The sequence below is a fragment of the Vicia villosa genome, unplaced genomic scaffold (assembly GCF_029867415.1).
Source record: "Vicia villosa cultivar HV-30 ecotype Madison, WI unplaced genomic scaffold, Vvil1.0 ctg.001104F_1_1, whole genome shotgun sequence".
Classification (NCBI taxonomy): Eukaryota; Viridiplantae; Streptophyta; class Magnoliopsida; order Fabales; family Fabaceae; genus Vicia; species Vicia villosa.
This window is the reverse complement of record NW_026705481.1, coordinates 207,211-232,808: the sequence shown is the minus strand read 5'-3', so window position 1 is coordinate 232,808 and position 25,598 is coordinate 207,211. Positions and strand designations below refer to the sequence as shown.

Genomic DNA, 25,598 nt, shown 5'->3' with positions numbered 1-25,598 from the left:
TAAGATGAAACCATTTTCCTCACTTCAGAATTGTATCCTCTGTCCGTCTTCTAAGAAAACCTGCCAGAGTAATGTTTTGTACCAACCGAACCCCCTTGAAGAGATAATTTCTCTATGTTGTCTATTGAATTAGCTAACCTAAAATCATCTTCCCTGACGAACATGTCATTTGACCACTCATCTTCTGACACAGGACCAGTAATTTGATATTTAGAGTTACCTGAGACGATACGTAATGGACCGTACGTGTCTCCCCTGAGAATAAGATTAAACGCCTTGCCATCGATGTTCACTCTAATATTATCCATGAGCTTGAACGAGAGAGGCACTCTCACCATGAGTCTCGCAACATCGAGATTAGAACCTTAAGATGTATATCTATGCACACGAATGAACCCAGAGAATCGGCCAAAGTCACAAAGAAATCAACATTCCAAGCATGGGCCGGTACACCGTAAACTCTAATCCAAACAACTCTACCATCATCAACCTCCATCTCATCCCACTTCCTAATATCCAAAAACCTTCCACCAAGTTTCTCGCTCCCCTTTAATATCTTCGATTAAACCTTCCTCTGATTCTTCTAAGAGACATAAATTCCCTCCCATCTGACTTTTATCGTGAAGAAGCTCTCCGTCTCAAAGTGAGTTTGAATAATATACGTGAGCTCGGAACAATAACATGACCAACATAAGCTTTGTTAAACCTTACTTTGTTTTCCTCTTTTGAAGGCTAATTGAAACTTGAATAGACCTCCTCCTTGTGACCTCCCTTTGGATGAACGTTTGAGACGACATCAACAAAGTTCTGTTATCCCTCCATGTGTTGATACAAACCTTCTTTCGACCCTATTCCTCACCAGAATTCCTAGCCCTAAAATCCGCCTTCCCCCCAAATCTAACCTCTTCTGAAGCCTTGAATCTCTCAAGTCGTGGCAGATTAGCATGAATTTTTTTTCCCGAAATAAGAACGTCATCCAATTTGACCGCCATAACCTGTCATCCTCCACCTCCTCAAACCTTGCAAATCCAATTTTTTCTCTATCTTGTCCCTCCTAGAAGAAATCGACACTTCCACCACCTTCCCTATGCACCCAAACAACTCAAAGAACTCCTTCGCCTTGCAAACCTCCGGGAATTCAGAGAAGTAGATCGAAGTAACCTTTGAAAGCTTTTCTCTTTGATTTTGATTTCTTCCTCCTAATAGAAAGATGTCCCATCGAGGGACCCAGTTTCTCAATGAACGCTTCCTCGCGACCTCCTAATCGTTCCAGTTTCATCATGAAGGGTGAAATTCAAACCCTTACCCCTTTTAGAGAGAGGTTAGAGAAAACGAGCCTTAGAGAGAGAGAAAAAATTTGTTTGTGTTCTTTGTATTTATACGGAAGTATAGTTCAAAATTTGTTTTTGTATATCATTACTCTATGAAATTGAGAACCAGTTGAGAAGTTGGTATCACATTTTAACTGGTTCAGGAAAAAAATAGAGCCAAGTCCATTGAAGAACCAAGATTGAGAGGCTGCATGTTTAGGCAAATTGTGTTTAGGCTGCATTTTTTAAAACAGGCTAGCTTCAAGAGTGTGTTTAGGCAAATTGTTGAAGTGCTGCAATAGTTAGAAAGGTAGAAGAAATTCCAACAAAGTAGAGACTGCATCAAAAATCTTTCCTTCCAACACAATACAGACTGTGTTTCTGGCATATTTCATTAAGCAATGAAGACCGTGATCTTATATTCTATACATAGATGAAATCTCTATCATATTTTTTTTAAATGTGGTGCAATTATTATCATACAACTAATAAGTAAAATAGATTTATGCTATCATAAAAAACCTAAATGGATTTGTATTTGATAATCAAAAGACAAGATAAAACGATATATTTAACAAGCTATAAATTCGTAAATAAAAAAAAATTTAATGATTCCATAATATTTATAGTAAAATTTCATGTAAATTGAATAATGATTCCATAATTACTATAACAAAATTTCATTTAAATTGTACCAATGTACATATATATTTTGTTATCTACTTAAGTTTTATGAATGCCTTCAACTTCATGGTCTCCTTTGCTATCAGAATTATACAAATCACTTTCTATAGGTTGTATGGTCTTACCAAATAACACTATTGAACCAGGAGTAGTTTTTTTGGTTTTGAAGTTGGAAGAAGTTGGAGTGGAAACAAGATTTTGCATGTTATTTGGAATGGATGACGAGACAGAAGCTTGAGCACCTCTAAACCTTTTTGTTGGGGGAGACATTATATATGGTGGTGTACGTCTGTTACGAATAATTTCAACTTGCCAAGGACTTATTTGCTTTAGATTCTCAGGGACATGTGGTTCATCCCATTCAACCTACAATATTCAGAAGAAATGTGTAAGAATCAAAATCAAGATCCTTCAATTGTATTAACAGTATATGCATTTGAAATACCTGAAGCATGCGCCACGGACGAGTTGAAGGATGGGAGATTGCACATATTGTACCATTAAAAATGGAGCATCCCTTGGAAGTATCATCATTCTTCACCATGTGTGTAACTCTCATCCAACGACTCCAATTAACTTTCATTGCATCCTCCACTATCTTCGCTCCCACCACAAAATCAAAACCACCTACCGTTGGATAGTACACAACTTCAAACGCGGCGTTCTTCTCTGCCAATTCTACTGCCAACTTAACTTCCTTTTCTGTCATTTTTGCAGCGGCAGCCAACTTCCCATTCCTACGAATTCCAATGGAGATATTTCCATTCGAGTTTTTAACAAAAACAACTGTATCACCGACAACCAGTTTCTTCTTGCTAACAAATCCACTCCAGCCAACGGTGAACAGGTGTTGAAAGGGACATAGACGGTGGAAGTGGCGAATTTCCGAGACTACACCGCAAACGTCCTTGACAGATATATCTTGAAACCGCGATTGGTTTCTAGAGTCAAGCGGCGGGAGTGCTGGTAAGATCGCCTCAGCGCCGGCCCTAGGAATGTAGAGTACAGCCCCGCTTCTAACATCAGTATTAGTGAGAGTCTTGGCATAGGAAACAATCTGATCACCATCGGCTCCATTGTCAGACTCAAGAGGAACAACACTGCCGTCAATTACGGGAGTGAGGAGTAATTTTGCATAAACTTGATCAGTTTCAGGATCTGCAAAGAGATCAACGGCGGAGACTGTGCAGAGAATCAACGGACGGCAACGATCGAGTGTTTGAGTGTTAGGACAGACATGTTGTAAATGACCTTGAGGGAAATAGTATATTCTGGAATGAAGTTTTGGAACAGTGAAGGAATCTCCGGCGATTTTCTGCCAGATTTTGGGATCAACACGGAGGTGTTGCTGTTGAGACATGGCGGAATGATATCTTGCGGAAGAGGAGAACGAAATGAATAGAGAGCGGGAAGCTGCGAATAGGTTTGAATGTTTGATTTTTGGTTTTTGAAAAGTTGGTATATATACACGTTAGAATCAATCGTCGCGCACCAAATTTTTCGTTTAGGTTTTAATCTAACGGCTATCCATCATTATCTTCCGGGTACCTAAAACTTTTTATTCATTTTCTATAAAAGCTTTTTAAAACTATAGTAATTATAAATACTATTTTAAAAATTAGACCGAAACAGTCGAACGAACCAATCAACCTGAAAAATGGAGGTTTAATTGGTCTGATCTGATTGCTAAATCAAATGCTTTGAACCAGTGCGAATCAGACAGAATCAGAAAAACTGATAAAATTCAATGAACCGCCGATTTTGAATAATCGACGAGTGAAATGCATGATTTTTTTCTCTGACAAAACGATATGGTTTTGATAAATTTTTTGAAAAAAAATAAATTAAAATATAAGTAACTTTGTTCACAACTTGTTTGAAATTACACCTTATTCCAAATTTATTTGTATTTTCTACTATTTTGAATTAAATCATAGTTATTCAATTTAATTCGGTTTAGTCGTGTGGTTACGCTTAGTTATTTATTGGTTCAACTAATGAACCAGTGACTTTGTACCCTCACCAATTTGATATCGGTCATATTTTTAAAATATTGCTAATAAAAGTTTGTATTCATCTAATAATTAAATAATCATATTATTTTTCATATAAATTGTTTTTAAGTAATTTTAGATTTTTTATAGTTTAAATATTTGTCTCGAGTTTATTTTTTATATTAAACATTTATTTTACATATTTATATTTTATTAAACACTAAATTTATTGTATATTTTTTATATTCAATCATAATAAATTAGACTATGTACAATTCGATCTCTCATCCATTCTCTGTCCCTAAAAGCATTTCTCTTTCACATATCTCATATATATATTTGAGAGACAATGTACATTCTAATAAAAGTCTGGTTCTCACTCAGAGTTAATAGAGCATGTCCCAATATAATTCTCAACATGTCCATAAAGATAAAATTAAGCTAAGATAGTAAAAAAAACAAATTTATCATCTCGGTATTTGACCAACATGGAAGGAATTGAATAAAACATCCCAGTCATATAAATAGCCATAAATGGTCGATATTAGATAGATAAGCAAGGACTAAATTCTCGATAATTGCTCTCAAGGAGACAAAGAAACATATGTCAAAGTGACATCTATTTTGACTGGTCAAATAGAGGTAGAATTATTAATCTGTGTACCTAGTGTATACATTTGGCGTCCACTGTGAAGCCCAATAAAACTAACTTGGGCATCAAGTTTAATCCATATAACGCTGCTACCAACGACACGATGATGGCGCTGCTGGCGAAGGCATTTGGCGATGATAATGAAAAAGATGAGGACAATGATAAAGAAGATGAGAACTTCATAGTAATCTTCTCCATGCTTATGTAGGAAGCCTCTTGCAACTAATCTAGCCTTATAATTTGCCACTTGGTCATTTGGTTTCATTTTTGTTTTGAATACCCACTTAACACCAATGCACTTCTTGTTCCTCAACCTCAATTTCTTCTGTCTCTAAATCAGACAGATAGAAGTGACTGCCAAGCTTGTTTGATGCCTTGTCCTTCCAGTTCCAGCATTTTGATTCATCAAACTTTACATCTTTGTTGAACACTATTTTCTTACTATTTGGATCATATAGTTTGTAGGCACCAGTTGAGTGATAACCAACCATAATCATTACCAGAAGTTTATCATCCAATTTTCTTCTCAGTTGGTCAGATACATGTATGAAACACAATGAGCCAAAAATCTTCAGATATTGAACACTTGGTTTTACTCCATACCATGCTTCTTTTGGTGTCTTGTCTTGCAGCTTCTTTGTGGGACTTCTATTGTTAAGATATGTTGCAGTAGCAACCGCTTCACCCCACAAATAATGAGGCATCTGCTTTTGCTTCAGCATGCTTCTTATCATATTTACCAAGGTTCTGTTTTTCCTCTCTGAGATCCCATTGTGTTGAGGTGTGTATGGTGCAGTGACTTCATAATTTATGCCATTTGATGAGAAAAAATCATTAAACTCAGTGAAAGTATACTCACCTCCTCCATCAGTTCTTAATCTGCTAATTACTTCACCACTTTCATTTTGAACTAGCAGTCTAAACTTCTTTAACACACCAAACACTTCACTTTTCTTAGCTAACAAGTAAATTCATAGTTTTCTATTGAATTCATCTATGAATGTTACAAAGTAGCTATTTCCTCCTACTAATTTCACTTCAAATGGTCCACATACATCAGAGTGAATTACCTCAAGTTTCCTGGATGCATTGAATGGTACTTTTGCATCGTATGAGTTGCTGACTTGCTTTCTAGTGCAATACATATCACACACTTCATCAGGTAACTTTACCTCTGGTAAACCTTGCACCATTTTCTTCTCATGAATCATATTCAAATCCCCAAAATTGATATGCCCATATCATTGATGCCATAACCAGTTTTCACTCTTAGTTTCTAATAGCAAGCGCTGATCTTCAATTACATTGATGTTTACTCAAAAAGTTCTTTGCTTTGACAATTGAGCTTTCAGAATCAATCTATTCTTGCTATCGAAAACCTTCCTAGCTTGTGCTTCCATCTTCATAGTGTACCCCTTTTGCAGTAATTGACCAATGTTGATGAGGTTGTTCTTCATACTTGGTACATACAACACATCAGTGATGTATGCTTTCTTACCATCCTTCTTGTGGATCAATACTTTCCATATTTCAACTGCACAAACTATGCTATTGTCTGCAAATCTTATCTTTCTATTAGCTGAATCATCTAATTCAGAGAACCAAGATTTCTTTCTTGTCCTATGGTTTGAACACCCAGTGTCCAAGTACCATTCATCACTTCTTTCTTCTTCCTCCTTGACTGTTGCCATCAAGAGTGCTTCATCAGAATCTGAATCCTCATTGTGAGCAAATTGAGGTTCATCTTTGCTCCTTGGGACCCTCTTTGATCTGCATTCAGATACATAATGTCCCCACTTCTGACAATTATAGCACTGAATATCTTTCTTATCCTTCTTGAATTTTCCTTTTCTTCACATACTGGGCCTGCAATGCTTGATCAAAGGATGCACCTTTACCTCTTTCTTTGATCCTATCAGTCAATCTTAATTCGTGTGCTTCAAGACTTGCTTGCATTTCTTCTATCTTCATAGAATCTAGATCCTTAGATTCCTCTAAAGCAACCACAATGTGGTCAAATCTTGGTGTTAAAGTTTTGAGAACTTTTTCAACCTTCATCACATCAGTGAAAGTTTCACCATTCCTTGTCTTATGATTTGTAAGATTGATCACCTTGTCAAAGTATTGAATGATGGTTTCTTATTCTTCCATTGTCAACACCTCATACTATCTTCTTAATGCTTGAAGCCTCACCTTCTTCAATTTATCATCTCCAAAATACAGTTTCTCCATTGCATCCCATGTCTCCTTTGCACTTCCATAATGCATGATCTTCTCAAAGATCTCATTACTTCCACTCTGATGAATCAAGAACATGGCTTTTCCATTTTTCTTCTTCAATTCTTTATGTGTTGTTTGTTGTACATCAGTTGCATTTGCTGCTAATGCTGGTACATTTTCATTCACAACTTCAATAACATCCTGGAACCTGAAGATCACCTTCATCTTTACGAATTCTCTAACAACAATGAACGGACCATGCTCTGTTATACCAATTTGATGGAACAAAGGATGAAATGATGAAGAAAACTAAGCAAAACTGATTTTGAAATTGCAGAGGAAAGGAATAGAGCTTGACAATTTTATTGATGATTGAATGAAAAAATATTTACAAGACATATGGAACTATTTATACATCAAAAGATGTAACAACTATGAAACAAACTACTAACAACCACTTAACTTCATATGCAAGTTTCTAAACAAACTATTAAACAAATGTAAAACTGATTTTAACTAAATTGAATTACTAAACCAATAGTGCTGCAATGGATAGAAAGGTAGAAAAAATCTCAGGTGGAATTTAACACAATGAAAATTGCGACTCAGATCCTTCAAAGTTCAAAACAATGGCAAACACAGTACAGACTGTGTTTTGATTAAATAGAAAGATAAAATAATATAAAAATGTTTTCTGGTATGTTAGCTAATAGAGACAATCTTTCATTAAGCGATGTTGGAGCTTGGATTGAATGTGAAGCATTGAAGACCATGATCTATAGAAAGATGAAATCCTTATCATATTTGTTTTTAAATGCAGTACAATAATTATCATACAATTAATGAGTAAAATAGATTTATGCTATCATCAATAAATTGATATGTTTTTTCTAAAAGTGTGCCTATAATCAAAAGACAAGATAAAATCTTACAAACTATAAATTCGTCAATAAAACAATAATAATTGATTCCATAATTTTTTTAACAAGTTTTATCAGTTTCATTACTCCTCTTACAACTATTGTCTCCTACAATATCAGAAGACTCATACAAATCCCTTTCAATAGGTTGTATCATCTTACCAAATAACATTATTGAACCCGGTCTAGTTTTCTTGTTATTGCAATTGTCAATATCAACATTCTTTATTTTAAAGGAGTTCAAAGTACTAGAGGTGTGAGAAATGCTAATATTTTGCTCAGTTGACAACACAGAACCTTGAGCACCTCTCAACTTTTTTGTTGGAGGGAATTGTATATCTGATATAGGTGGGTTAGAATTAATAAGTTCAACCTGCCAAGGACATAATTGCTTTAGATTCTCAGGGACATGAGGATCATCCCATTTAACCTACAATATTGACAAGAAAAATTTGTAAGAATCAAAATCAAGATCCTACTTGCATCAAGAATATTTACAGTCAAAATTGTTAAAAGAAAGTTTTTAATTGTGCATCATCCAATGGAAATCATGTATGACTTAAATTATATTAACATTTGAAATACCTGAAGCATGCGCCATGGACGAGTAGAACGAGAGGAGAGATTAGATATTCTCCCATTAAAAATGGAGCATCCCTTAGAAGTGTCGTCATTCTTCACCATGTGTGTAACTCTCATCCCACACCTCCAATTAACTTTCATTGCATCCTCCACTATCTTCGCTCCCACCACAAAATCAAAACCACCTACCGTTGGATAGTACACAACTTCAAACGCTGCCTTCTTCTCTGCCAATTCTATTGCCAACTTAACTTCCTTTTCTATCATTTTTGCAGCGGCAGCCAACTTCCCATTCCTACGAATTCCAATGGATATATTTCCAGCCGAGTTTTTAACAAAAACAACTGTATCACCGACAACAAGTTTCTTCTTGCTAACAAATCCACTCCAGCCAATGGTGAACAGGTGTTGAAAGGGACATAGGCGGTGGAAGTGGCGAATTTGCGAGACTACACCGCAAACGTCCTTGACGGATATATCTTGAAACCGCGATTGGTTTCTAGAGTCAAGCGGCGGGAGCGCTGGTAAGATCGAGTCGGCACCGGCCTTAGGTATGTAGAGTACAGCCCCGCTTCTAACATCAGTATTAGTGAGAGTCTTGGCATAGGAAACAATTTGATCACCATCGGGTCCATTGTGAAACTCAAGAGGAACAACACTTCCGTCAATTACGGGAGTGAGGAGTAATTTTGCATAAACTTGATCAGTTTCAGGATCTGCAAGTAGATCAACGGCGGAGACTATGCAGAGAATCGACGGACGACAACCATCGAGTGGTTGAGTGTTAGGACAGACATGTTGTAAATGACCTTGAGGGAAATAATATACTTTGGAATGAAGTTTGGGAACAGTGAAGGAATCTCCGGCGAATTTCTGCCAGATATTTGGATCTACACGGGGGTGTTGCTGTTGAGACATGGCGGAATAATATATTGCAGAAGAGGAGAAGGAAAGGGAGTATTGAAATGAATAGAGAGCGGGAAGCTGCGAATAGGTTTGATTCTAGCTTTTTGAAACGTTGGTATATATACACGTTAGGATCAATCGTCGCGCACCAGATTTTTCGTTTATGTTTCAATCTAACGGCTATCCATTATTATCTTCTGTGTACCTATAAGTTTTTATTCATTTTCTATAAAAGCTTGTTTTCTTTTTTTAACGCTATAGTATTTATAAATACTATTTTAAAAATTGGACTGAAACCGTCGAACGAACTAATAGACTTGGAAATTAGAGGGGTAATCGATATGGATTGATTGTTGAATTAGATGCTTTGAACCAACGCGAATCAGATAGAATCAGGAAAAACTGATAAAATTCGATGAACCGGTGGTTTTGAAAAACTGGCAAGTTAAATGCAAGATTTTTTTTCTCGGATAATCCGATACAATTTTGATAAATTTTTTTGAAAAAATTAAATTAAAATATAAGAAACTTTGTTCAAAACTTATTTGAAATTACACTTTGTTCGAAATTCATTTGAATTTGTATTTTCTCCTATTTCGAATTAAATCAGAGTTATTTGATTTAATTTGGTTTAGTTGTGTGGTTAAGCCCAATGATTCATTGGTTTAACTAATGAATCAGTGACTATGTACCCTCACCAATTTGATACCGGTCCTATTTTTAAAATATTGCTAATAAAAGTTTGTATTCATCTCATAATTGAATAATCATATTATTTTTCATATAAATTTGTCTTAAAGTAATTTTAGATTTTTTCAGTTTAAATATTTGTCTCGAGTTTATTTTTTATATTAAACATTTATTTTACATATTTATATTTTATTAAACACTGAATCTATTGCATATTTTTTATATTCATTCTTAATAAACTAAATTATGTACAATTCGATCTCCCACCCATTCTCTGTACCTAAAAGGAATTCGCTTTCACATATTTCATATATATTTGAGAGATGGTGCACATTCTAATAAAAGTCAGGTTCTCACTCAGAGTTAATAGAGCATATCTCAATTCTCAACCTGTCCATAAAGATAAAATTAAGTTAACATAGTAAAAAAAACAAATTTATCATCTTGGTTTGTGACCAACGTGGAAGGAATTGAATAATGCATCCAAGTCATAAATAGCCATTAATGGCCGATATTAGATAGAGAAGCAAGAACAAAATTCTCGATAAATGCTCTCAAGCAGACAAAGAAACATATGTCAAAGTGACATCTATTTTGACTGGCCTAGTAGAGGTAGAATTATCAATCTGTGTACCTAGTGTACATTTGGCATCCACCGTGAAGCCCAATAAAACTAACTTGGACATCAAGTTTAATCCATATAACATTGCTACCAATGGCACGATGATGACGCTGTTGGCGAAGACATTTGTTGATGATAATGAAGAAGATGAGGACAATGATAAAGAATACCCCAAACGAAATCTTTAATGAAAATACAAAGGAGGATCATCCTCGTGAGAATGAGGATAAAAATATGTTGTTAAGGCCAATTTCGATGAAGTGGTGATTCCATTCGAGACTATAAAACCGATGAAAATAAGCAAAATTTATAACAACCAGACTCCTCCCATCAACTCTCATGATCAAAATAACATAAGTGTTAGTACTATGGTTTTAGGATTGGCAAATTTTGCTAAAACATGGTTTTATGCAAAGATGTTATGGAAGATGTTCTAACATGTTGCTCAAGAAAGATGTCCTGACAGATGTTGTGACAAGTTATACCAGAACATTAGCATAGGCTATTTTAAATCTTGACAGATTTGATTTGATTCTATGATATTTCTTTTGGATATATGTCAGTATATTTCCCTGGTCAAGAAGATTTAATTTGGAACAAGTTTTTATATCTCCGACAATTCAAGTTGCCAAGAATGGATGAAAATACAATTTAGGAAACTTGATATTTGTATTCCAAGATTAAAGGAGATTTATCTAAACATTTGGTACATCAATCAGCTTATGGATCAAGAAATATTTGGATGCAGATTTCGAACCCCATGGACTGCAATGGTGTATTTAAAGAGAAGATCAAACCTAATGTAATTTGTAACTTTCACATAATTTGTAAATTAGGGGAAGCTTAGAGTTGCAGGTTTCAGAGTCACTTGTGTAGGTGTTTGTCAACCTTGTATCTTCTGATACTTGTGGTAGACATTTCTTCTCACTCATAAGCCTTTAGGTAATGAGTTGAGTTTGTTCTCACTCTTGAAACTTTTAAACAATAGAGTTGAGTTTTCATTTTGGAAGAGTAATCTTCTTATTGAGCTGTTTCTTGATGTAGTCACTAGGAGGATTGGGACTGTTAGATATCAATGCAGTTATTTAGGTTGTGGGATGTCGACTTCCCAAGTCTAGATGTCGACTTCTAGGCAGAAGTAGTGCTAGGTAGTGATTAGGCAAGAAGTTGTAAACTGAGAGTGTTTAGTTTTGAACAAATACTACTGATAGTGGACTTTCTTCCTGGCTTGGTGGCCCCCAGATTAGGTGTTGATACTACAATTTTTATTTCAATATCAAATACAGCTTGATAAATCTGTTCAGTTTAGAGACAAATGTTGTAACATATGTCTTGACATTGTTCTGATGTAAAGACATCAGTATTAACATGTTTTTCTTATACCAGAAATTTCAATAAGGTACCATGTAATTAGTAAAATTTATTATTTTTTGCATTGATACACATCCAGCTAAAATAGGAATACACTACAACTAAATATTCGCAATTATTATAGTTTATGCCTTTTATTCAATTACTCAAAATTACAACCTGTGTGTAAACCTTATACAAGTAATCACTTGTGAAAATCCAAATCACATTTGTAAATTGGTCCAGAGCTTATATGTTTTAAAGCAGGCTAGTAAAAAGTGGTATGAAAAACTCAATTTTTTACATTTAAAGCTGGGATATGCTCAGTCAAGTTTAGATTATTTCAATGTTTACTCTAAAAAACAATCACATCATTATCATACTAGTATATGTTGATGCTATTATACTAGTAGGAACCTCCTTGTTTGATTTTGACCACTATTGTAGGCAATAATTTTAAAATCAAGGACTTAAAAACCTTGAAATATCTTTTTGATCATAAGGTGGCATACTCAAAATAAGTTATTATTGTTTCACAAAGAAAGTACTTCTTGGACTTATTGAATGATACATGTTTATTGGGTTCAAAACATACGGCAAAATATTTGGATCTTTCAACAAAATTGCATCAAGATGGAAGTAAATCTTTTGAATACATTATTTTTTTATATAAAACTCATTGGAAGACTCTTGTATTTGAATAAAACAAGACCATACATAACTCTTACTACTCAACAATTAAGTCATTTCATTCAAAATCCAACAGAAATGAGTTACCAGCCTGCTTGTAGAATGATCATATATTAGAAACATAATCATGGTTATGGTACTATATTATTTCCTAGGTCAATTGAGTTGCGATTCCTAAGTTACTCTTATTCGGATTGTGTTGGCTTCATTGATTCAATGAGATCTACATCATGGTATTGTTTCTTCATGTGATCATCTTTATTATCATGGAGGATAGATAAGTAACAAGCAGTGTCTAGATCTTATGAGGCATGATATTTGGCACTAGCTACGGTCATTTGTGAATTAATTTGGCTTTTATGTCTTCTAAGAGATTTGTACATCATTTTTTTGAAGATATCATTTTTATATTATAACAATAAAAATGTTCTTCATATAGATTGTCATTTGACGAGAGAAAAGGTTTGACAAAGAATGGTAAGATTGCTTCCCATTCCTTCTCAAGAGCGAAAAGGTTTGACGAGAGAAAAGGTTTGACGAGAGAAAAGGTTTAACGCTTTTATTTTCAAGCTCGGTATATAATGTATGGGATCGTGGCTCAAGAACAACAGCAAAAATTGAATGCCCCATATGAATTTACAATCGTAGGTCAAAGAGTAACCATAACCGACTAGTAATCAATTTAAGATCAATAAACGCACCTAGTCTATTTAATTAGATTTCATAAGCTTGGTATATATCAGCTTATTTAGACTATTAGATTTCATAAGTTTTTTTAATAATTTAACGTCGGTCTAATTAATTAAATAGACTTTAAAAAGTCTAAGTCTAATTTTTTATTAAATAAACTACTCTAACAAAGATAGTAGGTCAATGTTCAGCCAAAGTAATCAGAGAGTGGTTTCCGGATATGGTTCCTTTTCACCCGGTCAACTCAACCTCCCAATGGATCGTCTTCATTAGAGTTTGAGCTTTTAAAAACACGTAAAAGACCTGGAATTTCTTTCTCACACTGCCCCACCCCCAAATTTAATACGCCATATGCCACACTTTGAAAATAATAATTTCCCAAAGTGTCATTCCAACCTCGTTGACATGGCAACAGAGTATGACACTTTAGAAAATTATTTTCAATGTGTAGCATTTAGGGTATTAAATTTGGGGGTGGGGCAGTATGAGAAAAAATTCTAAGACCTGCTTGCATCACCCTCTTATCCACAGACTTGAGATGCTCTTCAAAAGCACCGTTGCTTATGTGGAATATCGATTTGACTTGGCTATAAACCGGAGAGTAACCATGAAGTATTTCGAATAAATTAAGGCACGGTTCAAAAATTATGATATTTGCACTACTTTATTTCATTAGGTGATTAAAGAAACTACTTTTTGCAATTACAGTGTTTTTTAAAGTGAGCCTCTATTTGACATTACTACCGTGGGTCAATACAGACTCCTCTAATCTATTGAAGACTCTAACCAATTTAAGATCAATAGCGGCTCAAGAAACATTGAACTTGCACTAACTCCATTCAATAGGGCTACGGCACATATCTACATTTTCTGGACAAGGGAGGGATCAACAAATGTAAAAACAAAATAAAATTCCAAACAGTAACTACTTGGAATCCAAAGAGGGTGGTCCGCCCTCATCCGAAAAGGCACCACCTGCATCATTTGATTTCTTCATTGCTTCCAAAATCCCAAAGTTGCCACATACCTCTGAATCACCTTCATTGTCTCCATTGGAGGATACCCCAGATAACGACACTAATCCCATAGCAGCAATGCTGTTGGCAATAACATTTATATCTCTTGTTCCTGTGTAAAGCCCACGGCTGCCAGCAACAAGAACATTGTTTTGTTTTTCATCCAGATTGGTCAAAATTACTGGTAAAGGGTTCATCATAACCTGTTGCTGGTTCCCCTGGCTTGAACCACTAATCAGCAATCTTAGAGTCTCTCTTGCACCTTTCACCACAGCATCAGACTCAGAGATTAGTGGGTTCACAAGATTTGGATGCATTGGTGGAATACTAGTTGACATTGCAGGACCAGCACTCACAAGATAGCCCTGCCCCGAAGAACAGATATCAATTACTGGGACGTGAACAATTGGATCACACATTAGTGGTGTGAAAATGGGAATCTGTTGAGAAGATGGTAAAGACATTCTGACTAGTGGTTCAGGAAAAAATGGAGGAAAGTCCATTGAAGTACCAAGATTGAGAGGCTGTATTGGTTGAAACAGGCTAGCTGTGAAGGTGTTGGGCAGTAGAGAGGTTCCAGAGGCAAGTGGCTGTGATCCAGCAAATGACATGGGAGATTGTGGAAGTGCTGCAATTGATGGAAAGGTAGAAGAAATCCCAGGTGGACACCAACAATAGTAGGGAGAAAAAAGAGGGGACACCAGAGGTGGGACTTCCCCAGCCGCTCCAAGGCTTGATGGAACACTAAACATTCCTGCTGATCCCATAAAATTTGGAGAGAATGCATGAGTTTTAGTTACTTCCGAAGCTTTGTCGTGATCAGAAGTGGATGATAAATCCAAGTTGTCAGCTGCCAGCTGCTGGTTTTCACCGCGGCGCTTAATCTTCTCCCTAGCAGCAATCCTATGGGAAGACAAGTTTCTTGGGGGAACCTCTTTAAATGAACTTGACCTTGGACTAAGAATACTCTGGTAAAGCACTGAATCTCCCTTTGTTGTCTGTACAATATGTCGAGATCGAGGAAATTTTGATGAAGAGGGTGAATTTTCAAATGCAACATCACAGTATGTTGTGGAATTGGCAGACATTGAAGCACAAGCTGAGCCATCATGACTACCTCCAGCTGTTGACCCCACAAGAAAAGCACGAAGCTGAGTTGCAAAACAATCAAGCCGTGACTTGCTAATACCACTCAATTCAGCAATTGATGGTTTCCTCTTGAGTAAATCCTTCATCTGGTTTATAGGAATATGAGTTTGATGACAAAATATCAATAATCAATGATTGAAATATTCATAACATTACCAGAAATGATGAGAAATTGGGAAGATTGCAGACTAGTTATCGTGTCTAATAGCATGCACTAACTAAAAGCTAAGAATACCAAAAATTACCTTTGCAAGTAATTCAACTCCTAGCAGTTTAGACTTTTCAGAGCACCAGAAGAAAAAAGATCTATCATCAGGAGTAGTAACATGGAAGGATCGGCCAGAGCTGTCAGTTAGGATTCCCTCAACAACAACAGCAGAGCATTGGGATGTGCTAGAAAGAGTGAATAATCTCTCTGTTTTACCATCATCCCCAATGAATGAGAGACGAAGATCAGAGCTTGGAAGTAGAACAAGTGTCAAGTTACCCCTGTGAACAAGTAAATGAGATGTTACGTTATATATGTATACTAAAGAAGATAAATAAAAAGAAATAAAAAATCAATGTATTAATTTTACGCAGAAATTGTGATGCAGAGCCTTCAAGTTCAAAACGTTAGCCCACAATAATTTTCTTTAAGAAAACCTTCCAATGATAAATACAAAAGTTCTTTAAAAAAAGTACCAGTAAACTTTTCTCCCAATAAAAGCAGACTACATTTTCATCACTAGAAACTTAAAATATAACTAGAATGTTTTCAGGTACAGAAAACCCAATGAATTTCTTGAAGTGAATTTGCCAACACTATTTTCCTTCTAATAAGCATGCCTAAAACACCAAGGTACAAAGTTCCTAATAGAAGTTGAAATCATTGGCATCTTAAAAGCACGGATATTTCTAATTTGTAACGGAATACTGAACATATCAGTTTAGGGCACAAAGGCATTTGCTTCGAACTGAAAAATCACAATCAGTGACCAGAAGGTACATTTGAAATAGAAATACTGCCCCCATATTAAAGAAACGGTCAACCTTTATGACTGACAAATTTAACCCTTTTCACCATTGCAAATACAAAAAAATCTTCCTCATAGGGAGATAGTCTAACCATTTTCTTCTAAATATTTTTTAACAAGTTTAGTTAACAACAAACATTAAAAAAAAATCAAATACCAAACAAAAACCATATCGTATTGTTGCCAAATTTTGGGGGAAAAGGAGTTCACCATAATAACATTGTCAAGCATCTCAATTTAAACATGTACAACATGGAATATCACATTCATATAAAGGAAGACAATACATCGTAAATCAAGTACACAAAAACTAACAGATAAAGAATATGCAAATAAATTACATAACACAAATTTGCATACAAACCTAATAGCCTAGTCAATTAGTAATTCCCCTCATACAAAAGCGTCAAACCTAGCGAAGTGATCTAACAATCTGAACAGCAGCAATATATAATATAGGATTATGAAACTACCTTTACTTCCTCTTATTTCAGAGATCATAATAGAATACGTCCAGTTACCTACAAGTCAAAAGACATTTTTACTTGGAAGAACATATTACCATCAATGAACTAAACTACACACTCCAGTTATTACTAAAGATTATTTAAACAAACTACACATTGCAATAGGTTAACCACATTTCTCAATAAGATTATATTACAATGAGTAAAGCAAAAAAATATTTAAAAAAAGTATCCAACTGCAAAGGGATTTTCACATTGTACTGCAGACAGTCAGTAGGACGAAATGGAAAGCAAAGTTGCCATATAATAGATAACTTAATTGGTATATAGCAGACTGACAGTTAAACGCAATTTCAATTTTCAGAACAGCAACAAATGATAACAAAATGAGAAGTAATTGGCTATAAGTATAACAAGTAGATAAATCAACCACAAATATGAATTGGCAGATAGCCATAAAAGAAATTATGCCCATGTTAATTGAAGCCAGTGTTGAAGATTAGTCAACAAGAAAAACAACATTACTGAATTTGAATCTTAACTTCTCAAACTTGAACAGAACTTATAAAATTTAATTAGTTCATGGCTGTGGCACGATAGATTTAGTGTAAATACACTCATTAAACTTAATTGTTATAAAAATCTAGATCTACAAAATTAGGATTGCAATTGACACAAATCAGGCATACTTCTGACCACTTTTCTCTTCCAGAATCAGGTCCACAACTGAACCTCACCACTTGCCCGGCCCTAAGTGGCTTTAGCTGAGGGAATATACATAATCTGAACATCTACGTCTGTACTCTTTCTAATGAACAGGTCATACCTTAACTGAGAAAAAAGGTGAGCAAAGAATAATAGTAGGCCAGCAAGTCTTATGAAATTAGGGGGAACAGGAAAGAACTGCCACAAAATTCTGTAGTTTATGAATACAAATCATAATACTCCTCACTAGCAGAAATTTCTAACTAAGTAGCATCAGCTCTTCTGGGGTTAAAGCCTGAGTAAGGAGTATTCCCAGGCTATCCATAAGGTATTAGCTCTCTCCCTTATTCCACCCAACCTTGAGATCATTAAACAAGGGCTTCTTCAAAAAGTCATCGCTCTTTGCTTTATCCCAGCTAAAGAAACTACAAAGGATCCATATTCTGTTCCATATATTTTGCTGCAACAGCTACTACTATAGATAGGAAGGCTTTAGTCATATACTCCCTCCGTTTCAAAATGAGTGTCACTTTAACAAATAAAATTTGTTTCAAAATGAATGAATGTAGTAATTATTGCTTTTTTTTTCAATTATACCCTTTAATTATTACTCTATACCCAACTTCCAATACATTTATAAGGTTATATTAGTAAAAGTGTAGTGTTTTATGATAATATCATTATATTCCTTAATCTGTGTGCAAAAACCTTTTAACGACACTCATTTTGAAAGGGATGGAGTACTTCGTTTTCTACTAGGGTGGTGAACCAGCATCTTCCGTATGACATGCAATAATGGATCACTCTCCCTGTTAGGCTGAATGAGTATCGAGAAGACTGCGCTCACAATTATTGTAATATAGATTTATATTGTGCATTTTAATAATTTTTTCAACTGATATGCGAATCATTTAATTAATCAAGCAAATGAGTATACAAATGTTTGAATTGTGTATTCAATTCTATACAGTGCATGGTAAGAGTAAAAAGTAAGTTACTAAACAGACGCCATTATTTGAAGAAAAAAATTAGAGTTATAATATTTAGCCCGAATAAACCATCAGTTAACACTCATAAACTATCACATTCTCTCCAATTCAGTCCCTGAACTATGTAAATATAGTAAGTAGCCTTTAAAATATATAAAACATGTCCATCTAGTATCTTCTGTTAAGATGTTAATTAATACTAGCTTTATATACTTACAAATCTATATATTACTAGTACAGTTAACGGACAGAATCAGGGAGAGTGATGATTTAGAGTCAAAATTGATGTTGTATTCATTAGGAAGATATCCACACAGTTTTCAAGTAATATTATTACCTATTAGTAGTAGGACATAAGCGACTTCCTTCCTTGTTGATCTTCCCAACGCGGATGGAAACAAGAGGCAAGCAAAAGCATCTAGCCAGCATACCAACCTCCGATGGCTCAAAATGCTGCCAAAACACAAAGATACTTTATCACAACCATCACACGATCACATCGAAGAATTCATCAAACCAAAGCCTCAAGATACCTGAATCAACTGAGCCAATAACGGATCTTCAGAAACTCCAGAGACAGCATTCATCTTCAACAAAGGCTTCAACCGCTCGTCAGCTCGACACGCTCCCATAACTTGCAAATCAAGAGCCTGCAGCCACTCCATCAACCGGTCCTCACAATTAGTTTGCTGAATCAACAGATCGCCGTCGCCTTCTTCAACAATAATATCCGTCAACCGCTCCGTAAGTCCAACGTCACTCCTCGAACCGCCGTCATCTCCCGCCGAAGAACTGTTTCCAACGATTCCATCACCTGATTCCACAGACGAAGAATCGTCGAAATCAACATCCGATTCAGCAGGATCTATGCAGTCTCTATGAATCAAATCTTTTCCTCTACGATTCGCCATGTCAAGAAAATTATCCGATTAAAATCCGAAGAAAATAACGAAAATCCGAAACCCTAGCTCTCGTCGCAAAATCGGAATCAAATGCAAAGAATCGTTATCGTTATCCAGAAATCACGCAGTTCATAAAACGGATTGGAAAAAGAAATGAAGATTGCGTTGTAAAGGGTTTTAGAGAGAGAAACAGTTTTAGAGAGAGAAATAATATCTTGAACAGGTGGTAGTAAGAGAAAGCCCGAAACAGATATAACTGGGCATGTTGTTACATAAATAGTATGAGAAATTGAGAATAATGGTGACGTGGCGGACGTGAAATGAAATATTAAATGAGTTTTTGGTATTTGTTTCAGTTCCACTTGCAGTGGTTTGTAAGGGTTTCTCTGCCACGTCAGCTTTGTTATAACATTAGGAAATGCCACGTCAGGTTTGAAAACGACAGCGTTGTGTAAGGACGGTGATACTGATAGGTGGGGCCCGCTGTGAGAAGTTTTCATAGGCATTCATTTCTCTCACAAATTATTTGTTTGAGTAATTCAAAAAAGAATTTGTAACACAGTTTTTATTTTTAAATTTTTTAATACGAAATAACATGATTTTTTTTATGAATGGTCAGTAATACACTACAATTTTTATGATTTAAAATTTTAAATTATTGTGATAGGGAATGATTGGATAAAAACATAATTAAGAAGGTGACCATTGATGTCATATATATGGGCTCTCTTTTCACGGACGTCTCTTTCAAGTAGGTCCCTCTAATGCTACTTGCATGAACACAAATTTGATTTGAGACTGGCATACTGCACTTGCATATGATCATAAATTTTGGGGTTACTTTTTGCATTTTTGCATTTTAATTGTCTCTATCATTCGGAAATACATCTTTAAACACAATTTTTTCATACAAGGTGAGCTGAATTTGTTGAAAAATTCTCTATTATGCTAAAATTTAGTTTAGGGTTATATCTTTGTATGCATAAAAGGTTAATCTGAAGATATATTTTTATAATATCTCTTAGTTTAATATTCAGTGAGTTTTTTTAGAGATTTGTCTTCAGAATTTGTCATGTTAGTTCAAATTAGAAATAACCAAGAATAATGATATAATAATGAAAGAACAACATAAATTAACTTTAAAATAAACATTACATTTTGATAATCGTCAATGATAACATAAATTTAACATTACATTTCATTACAAACAGGTGGTTTAGGTTTAGGACGTTGCAACATCCTTAGAATGTCTTTGGTCAATCTTGCAATTGTCGCATCTACTTCAATCGGACCCTTTGTTGAGTAACGGTAAAATATATTTCACATAACCTTTAAATCTTCATTCGTCTTCAATTCAAGCATGGTGAATAGTATCTTTACTTCGTTGTCAATCGAGTGTGAATAATAGTCGAGCTTGACAACTCTTTGATTTATTGAATATTGGAGGACAGTCAGTTTGATTTTCAAATCAACGAGAAGTACCCGGACACCCTAAATTGAAGTGGAAAATTTGCACCATTGAAATACACAATGGCAACAAGGGAATATGAATGCATTTTGGTTTTTTAAATAAAATGGAATGATGAATTTCTATTTACAGAAGGTGTAGATCAAGTTGTACAATAGAAACCATATCCTTTCATAAGGACATATTTTGGATAAGCATACATGGACGCATCTTTTCTTTAGAATAAAGGTGTATATGGAGATGTACATGGACACATGATGCGTTCGGATGAATTTTGAAGTAGTCTACTCCGAAGTGGAAAAAATATTTCCGAGAAACTGTATCTTGTCATATTAATACATACTTTGTCATAAGCATTTGCTATAAGATTTATCATTTCCAGGAAGCGCGTCTATTTGTCAAACGGTGGTAGACCACTAAGACAAGGAACAAGAGCATTAAGAATTGCATCGTAATTTTCTTTTTTTCCCCGTATAGATTTATGTATGATCCTCTATGTGTCATCAACTCTTATATAAGCTGAAGGTGGAGAAGTTTGTGGTCCTCCTTTCTTTTACCGAGCAAACCCGGAACAGCTCGAAAACCACAATTAACATCACCTTCAACATCTACAATTCACTCAATGTATTTGTGCATGAAAAACGACATCTCTTCGACGTGGATGATTTTTTGTAACAGATTTGCAGGAGATAGTTTGCTAATGCGAGCATCCTTGAAAACACTTTTTTTAAATTTTGGAGTCGGAAAATTTGGAAAATGTGAATCAACATGTTCCAAGTATGAAGGAGACCGTCTTGTAGAGTTTTCATTATGTGTCGGTTTGACCTTTTGAGGGACACTCTTTGTTTTAACTGGTTCCAACGGTGGTCTCAAATTTGTCGTTTCTGGATAGGCAATCTTCCCCAGCTGCTCTTTGATGTATGATTTCACTATTTCACCCGCTTTCGAAAATCTCTCTTGGATTACTTCCCATTTGGTCATAACAATTAATCTTGATTTATCATCTTTTTTTCACATCAAACTGAAGCCTTAACCTATGAGTGTAAACTTCATCTGTATGTATCGGTTTATCAAGCTTCATCTTCTTTGAAATTAATCAGCACAAGAAAGACAGTATGTCTTCCTAAGTGTACAAACACACTTTGAGATATTCAAATAAAGGATGTTGTCTTTGGATCGGTGTTCTAACACAATAATGCTCCGTCCATTTTTCATGTGTCGTCCATTTTTCATGTGTCGTCCATTTTTCATGTGTCATTTCTTTTGCATCTCAGTGTTACAAATGCATGTCTTTTATTAGAACCATTGTCATACCTTCCAATTACAACTCACACCCCTAATTTCCCGGCCTCAATGCGGACACATTGTAACATATATTCACGAATAATAAACTTTTGTTTATTTGTAAATTGTACATCAACATCTACCCCGACAAAAACCGGTCGATCACTTGGTTTAACACCATCCAATTTAACGCCATCATTTACTTCATCCAGTTTAACATCATCCTTCACTCCGTCCACATTCATCCTCGCAATAGCTTTGAGAAACATATTACGGTACACCATATCCAATACCACCAATAATAGAAAAACAACTTTAAAACTCCAACTATCAGGCAAATCTGAAATATATATATATATATATATATATATATATATATATATATATATATCGGGAACAAATAAACTAAGTTCGAAGAAAGATATCTGGAATCAACGTTCATTTTTTCAAACCAAAAAACACATTATTGCAGAAATGAGGAATAAATAAATGAACTTTACTTTCCATTCTAGCTTCTTTATCTCTTTTTTATGTGATAAAATACAATAATAATATTTTGGTGTTGAAAAATTGATTGAAAATGAGAGAAATATTTCTAATGGTGATGTTTTAACATGAAGAAGAAGATCATGTAAGGTGATGTTTTATCCAATTCACCGCTTGATATTTCCAGAAATGCATCTATGGAAATATCACCGAATTGTTAATTAAATCAGTTCAATGAATAAAAATACCACATAGGATATTTCAGAGATGTATTTTCAAATATACCTGCCATATAGGCGTGTTTTGATTTACCCCCTTAAAAAAAAAAAATTGGCGCAGACCTCACAAAATATATTACCATCATTAAAGACTCTCTTCCATTTTTTGGGCAAAAAATACCTACGTGGACAATAAAAAAATGCTGACTGTGCATATGCTGCACACGTGGCATTTATTTTTATTTTTTTATAATTCCACCTTCCATGTGTGCTTTCGATTTTTTTTTTTAAAAAGTTTTTAATTTTTTTTAATTTTTCTTTTTATTTTTATTTTTTTTAATATAATAATACTTAAATTAAGTGACATATAAATAGATGATATGTAAAATAGAATTTGATGGTATATATATATATATATATATATATATATATATATATATATATATATATATATATATATATATATAAAATAAAGCAAAAGGAAAAAATCAAAATTATAGAGTTGTTCTTTTTACACCCCATGGTTTTCTTACCCACTGGAAAAAATTCCAATTTTTTCCCCAGCTTCCGTAGATGCACATCCGGAAGCACCCCATATTTTTAAAAAAATTAATTCCTTCCGTAGATGCATCTACGGAAGTCTTATGGATAGACATTGTGTGGTCCATATTTTCCAAATGCTTCTATATATTTGGGGTTTCTAGGTTTGCATCACACACAAACACAAACCTTAAACATAAACACAAAAATGTCTCGCATTAGGCCAGATGGATGTCACCGCCCAGATGTTCACCGACTATCAATGAGGCATCAGCGTCCATTTCTTGAACCGGAATATCGTAGAAGGAATGGACATGTCATTTTTATCTCCCGTCAAACCCCTCGTGCCAGTGAAGTTTTGGAATATCCATTCCTACGACCAACTCAAGAGGAATATCATGGCTTTTTTAGAGGGGGAGTACAAACTCGGAGAAGAAATCAGAAGGATCCAGAGGCAAAGAACAAGGACTTTGCTTCCTTCCGGAGAAAAGGAACGTTGGTGGGTTGAAGTGAAAGACGACAGGGATTCCATTGAAAGGATGCACGGAGCAGATGAAATTATTTTAACTGTTGTAATTTCTTAGACCTCTTAGTTTGTTTAATTTTTTGTTTGAAATTTCGTTGTAGTATCTCCGTTGTAATATCTCTATTGTTTAATGAATCAATGCAATGTGTGTTTTATGGTTAAAAATGCTCCTGTTCTGGGTTCAAGCTTTATGTTTATGCTTTGTGAGGTCTTCCGCATGTCCATCTACTCTATAATGAATGAATGCAATTTTGATTTTTCCTTTTGCTTTAATATATATATATATATATATATATATATATATATATATATATATATATATATATATATATATATATATATATATATATATATATATATATATTTATATATATTTATATTTATTTATTTATATGGGTTTTGCTACAATAGACCCACTTGTTTTTATGAGGGTCTATTTTAGCAACATGCACCTTAGGGTACATTTAAGTATTTTTTAGTTAAAACTTACTAAAACACACCTTCATAAAAATAAGTGGGTGTATTATAGCAAACTCCTGTGGGGTTTGCTATAAGGTGTATGTTGTTAAAATAAACCTTCATAAAAACAAGTGGGTCTATTGTAGCAAAACCATATATATATATATATATATATATATATATATATATATATATATATATATATATATATATATATACCATCAAATTCTATTTTACACATCATCTATTTATATGTCATTTAATTTAAGTTTTGTTATATTAAAAAAATATATATAAAATAAAAAAAAAATTAAAAAAATCAAAATTCCACGTGGAATTATAAAAAAAAATAAAAAATAAAAATAAATGTCACGTGTGCAGCATATGCACAATTAGCATATTTTTTATTGTCCACGTAGGCATTTTTTGCCCAAAAAATGGAACAGCGTCTTTAATGATGGTAATATATTTTGTGAGGTCTGCGCCAAAAATTTTGTTTTTAGGTGCGTCCGAAGATACATCTTTAAACACAAGAAGGCCATTTCCGCATTCGTAAAGGTGTGTGGTGCATCCTTAAGGGTGGAAAGAACATTCCCCTACTGGGGGAATAGCAATTTGACTCCAAAACATAATTATACACAAATTATACATACCTACACAAAAGTTGAAATTTATTCAAAGAATATTAACAAAAGAATCAATAAGTGTTACAAAACTATATGCGAAAATAACTACATTTCGACACTTATCATCGTTCTAAGTCTTTGAATTCTTCTAATAACTTCATCATCTTGGATCTCCCCGTCTAACCATCGATCAAAGACCCTCTTAAGATGGTCCATGAAATGGATGTTTCAGAATTTCATTTTAAAAAGGGATTTGTTAGCCGAGAAACAAACATACTCATCTCTTTTGAAAATCATGTTGGATGAAATGAAGAAAAAATTAGAGAGAAAGTGAGAAGAGTTGTGAAGAATGGTGGAGGAATGAAGATATTACTTGTAGAAAAAATAAACTTAAACTCATGCCTCATATAAGACGTCGCCCCCTCACAAAACTTGCA

General features: G+C 34.4%; 4 protein-coding genes across 4 annotated transcripts; all 4 read right to left on the bottom strand.

Moving 5' to 3' along the window:
* Positions 1 to 2,033: 2,033 nt before the first annotated feature.
* Positions 2,034 to 3,354, bottom strand: LOC131633298 (auxin response factor 17-like). The gene is made up of 2 exons (XM_058904012.1): positions 2,440 to 3,354; positions 2,034 to 2,360 (listed from the first exon to the last, which is right to left on the bottom strand). The coding sequence occupies exons 1-2, from the start codon at positions 3,352 to 3,354 to the stop codon at positions 2,034 to 2,036; spliced, it is 1,242 nt and encodes a 413-aa protein (XP_058759995.1).
* A 2,602-nt stretch (positions 3,355 to 5,956) lies between these two features.
* Positions 5,957 to 7,085, bottom strand: LOC131633297 (uncharacterized). The gene is made up of 3 exons (XM_058904011.1): positions 6,834 to 7,085; positions 6,587 to 6,752; positions 5,957 to 6,420 (listed from the first exon to the last, which is right to left on the bottom strand). The coding sequence occupies exons 1-3, from the start codon at positions 7,083 to 7,085 to the stop codon at positions 5,957 to 5,959; spliced, it is 882 nt and encodes a 293-aa protein (XP_058759994.1).
* Positions 7,086 to 7,841: 756 nt separating this feature from the next.
* Positions 7,842 to 9,301, bottom strand: LOC131633296 (auxin response factor 17-like). Its single transcript, XM_058904010.1, has 2 exons — positions 8,366 to 9,301; positions 7,842 to 8,210 (listed from the first exon to the last, which is right to left on the bottom strand). The coding sequence occupies exons 1-2, from the start codon at positions 9,278 to 9,280 to the stop codon at positions 7,842 to 7,844; spliced, it is 1,284 nt and encodes a 427-aa protein (XP_058759993.1). The 5' UTR covers positions 9,281 to 9,301.
* Positions 9,302 to 13,947: 4,646 nt separating this feature from the next.
* On the bottom strand, positions 13,948 to 19,792 carry LOC131633284 (uncharacterized). Its single transcript, XM_058903998.1, has 4 exons — positions 19,186 to 19,792; positions 18,990 to 19,105; positions 15,721 to 15,964; positions 13,948 to 15,561 (listed from the first exon to the last, which is right to left on the bottom strand). Exons 1-4 carry the CDS (start codon positions 19,561 to 19,563, stop codon positions 14,236 to 14,238), a joined length of 2,064 nt encoding a protein of 687 aa, XP_058759981.1. The 5' UTR covers positions 19,564 to 19,792; the 3' UTR covers positions 13,948 to 14,235.
* Between the last annotated feature and the right edge of the window lie 5,806 nt (positions 19,793 to 25,598).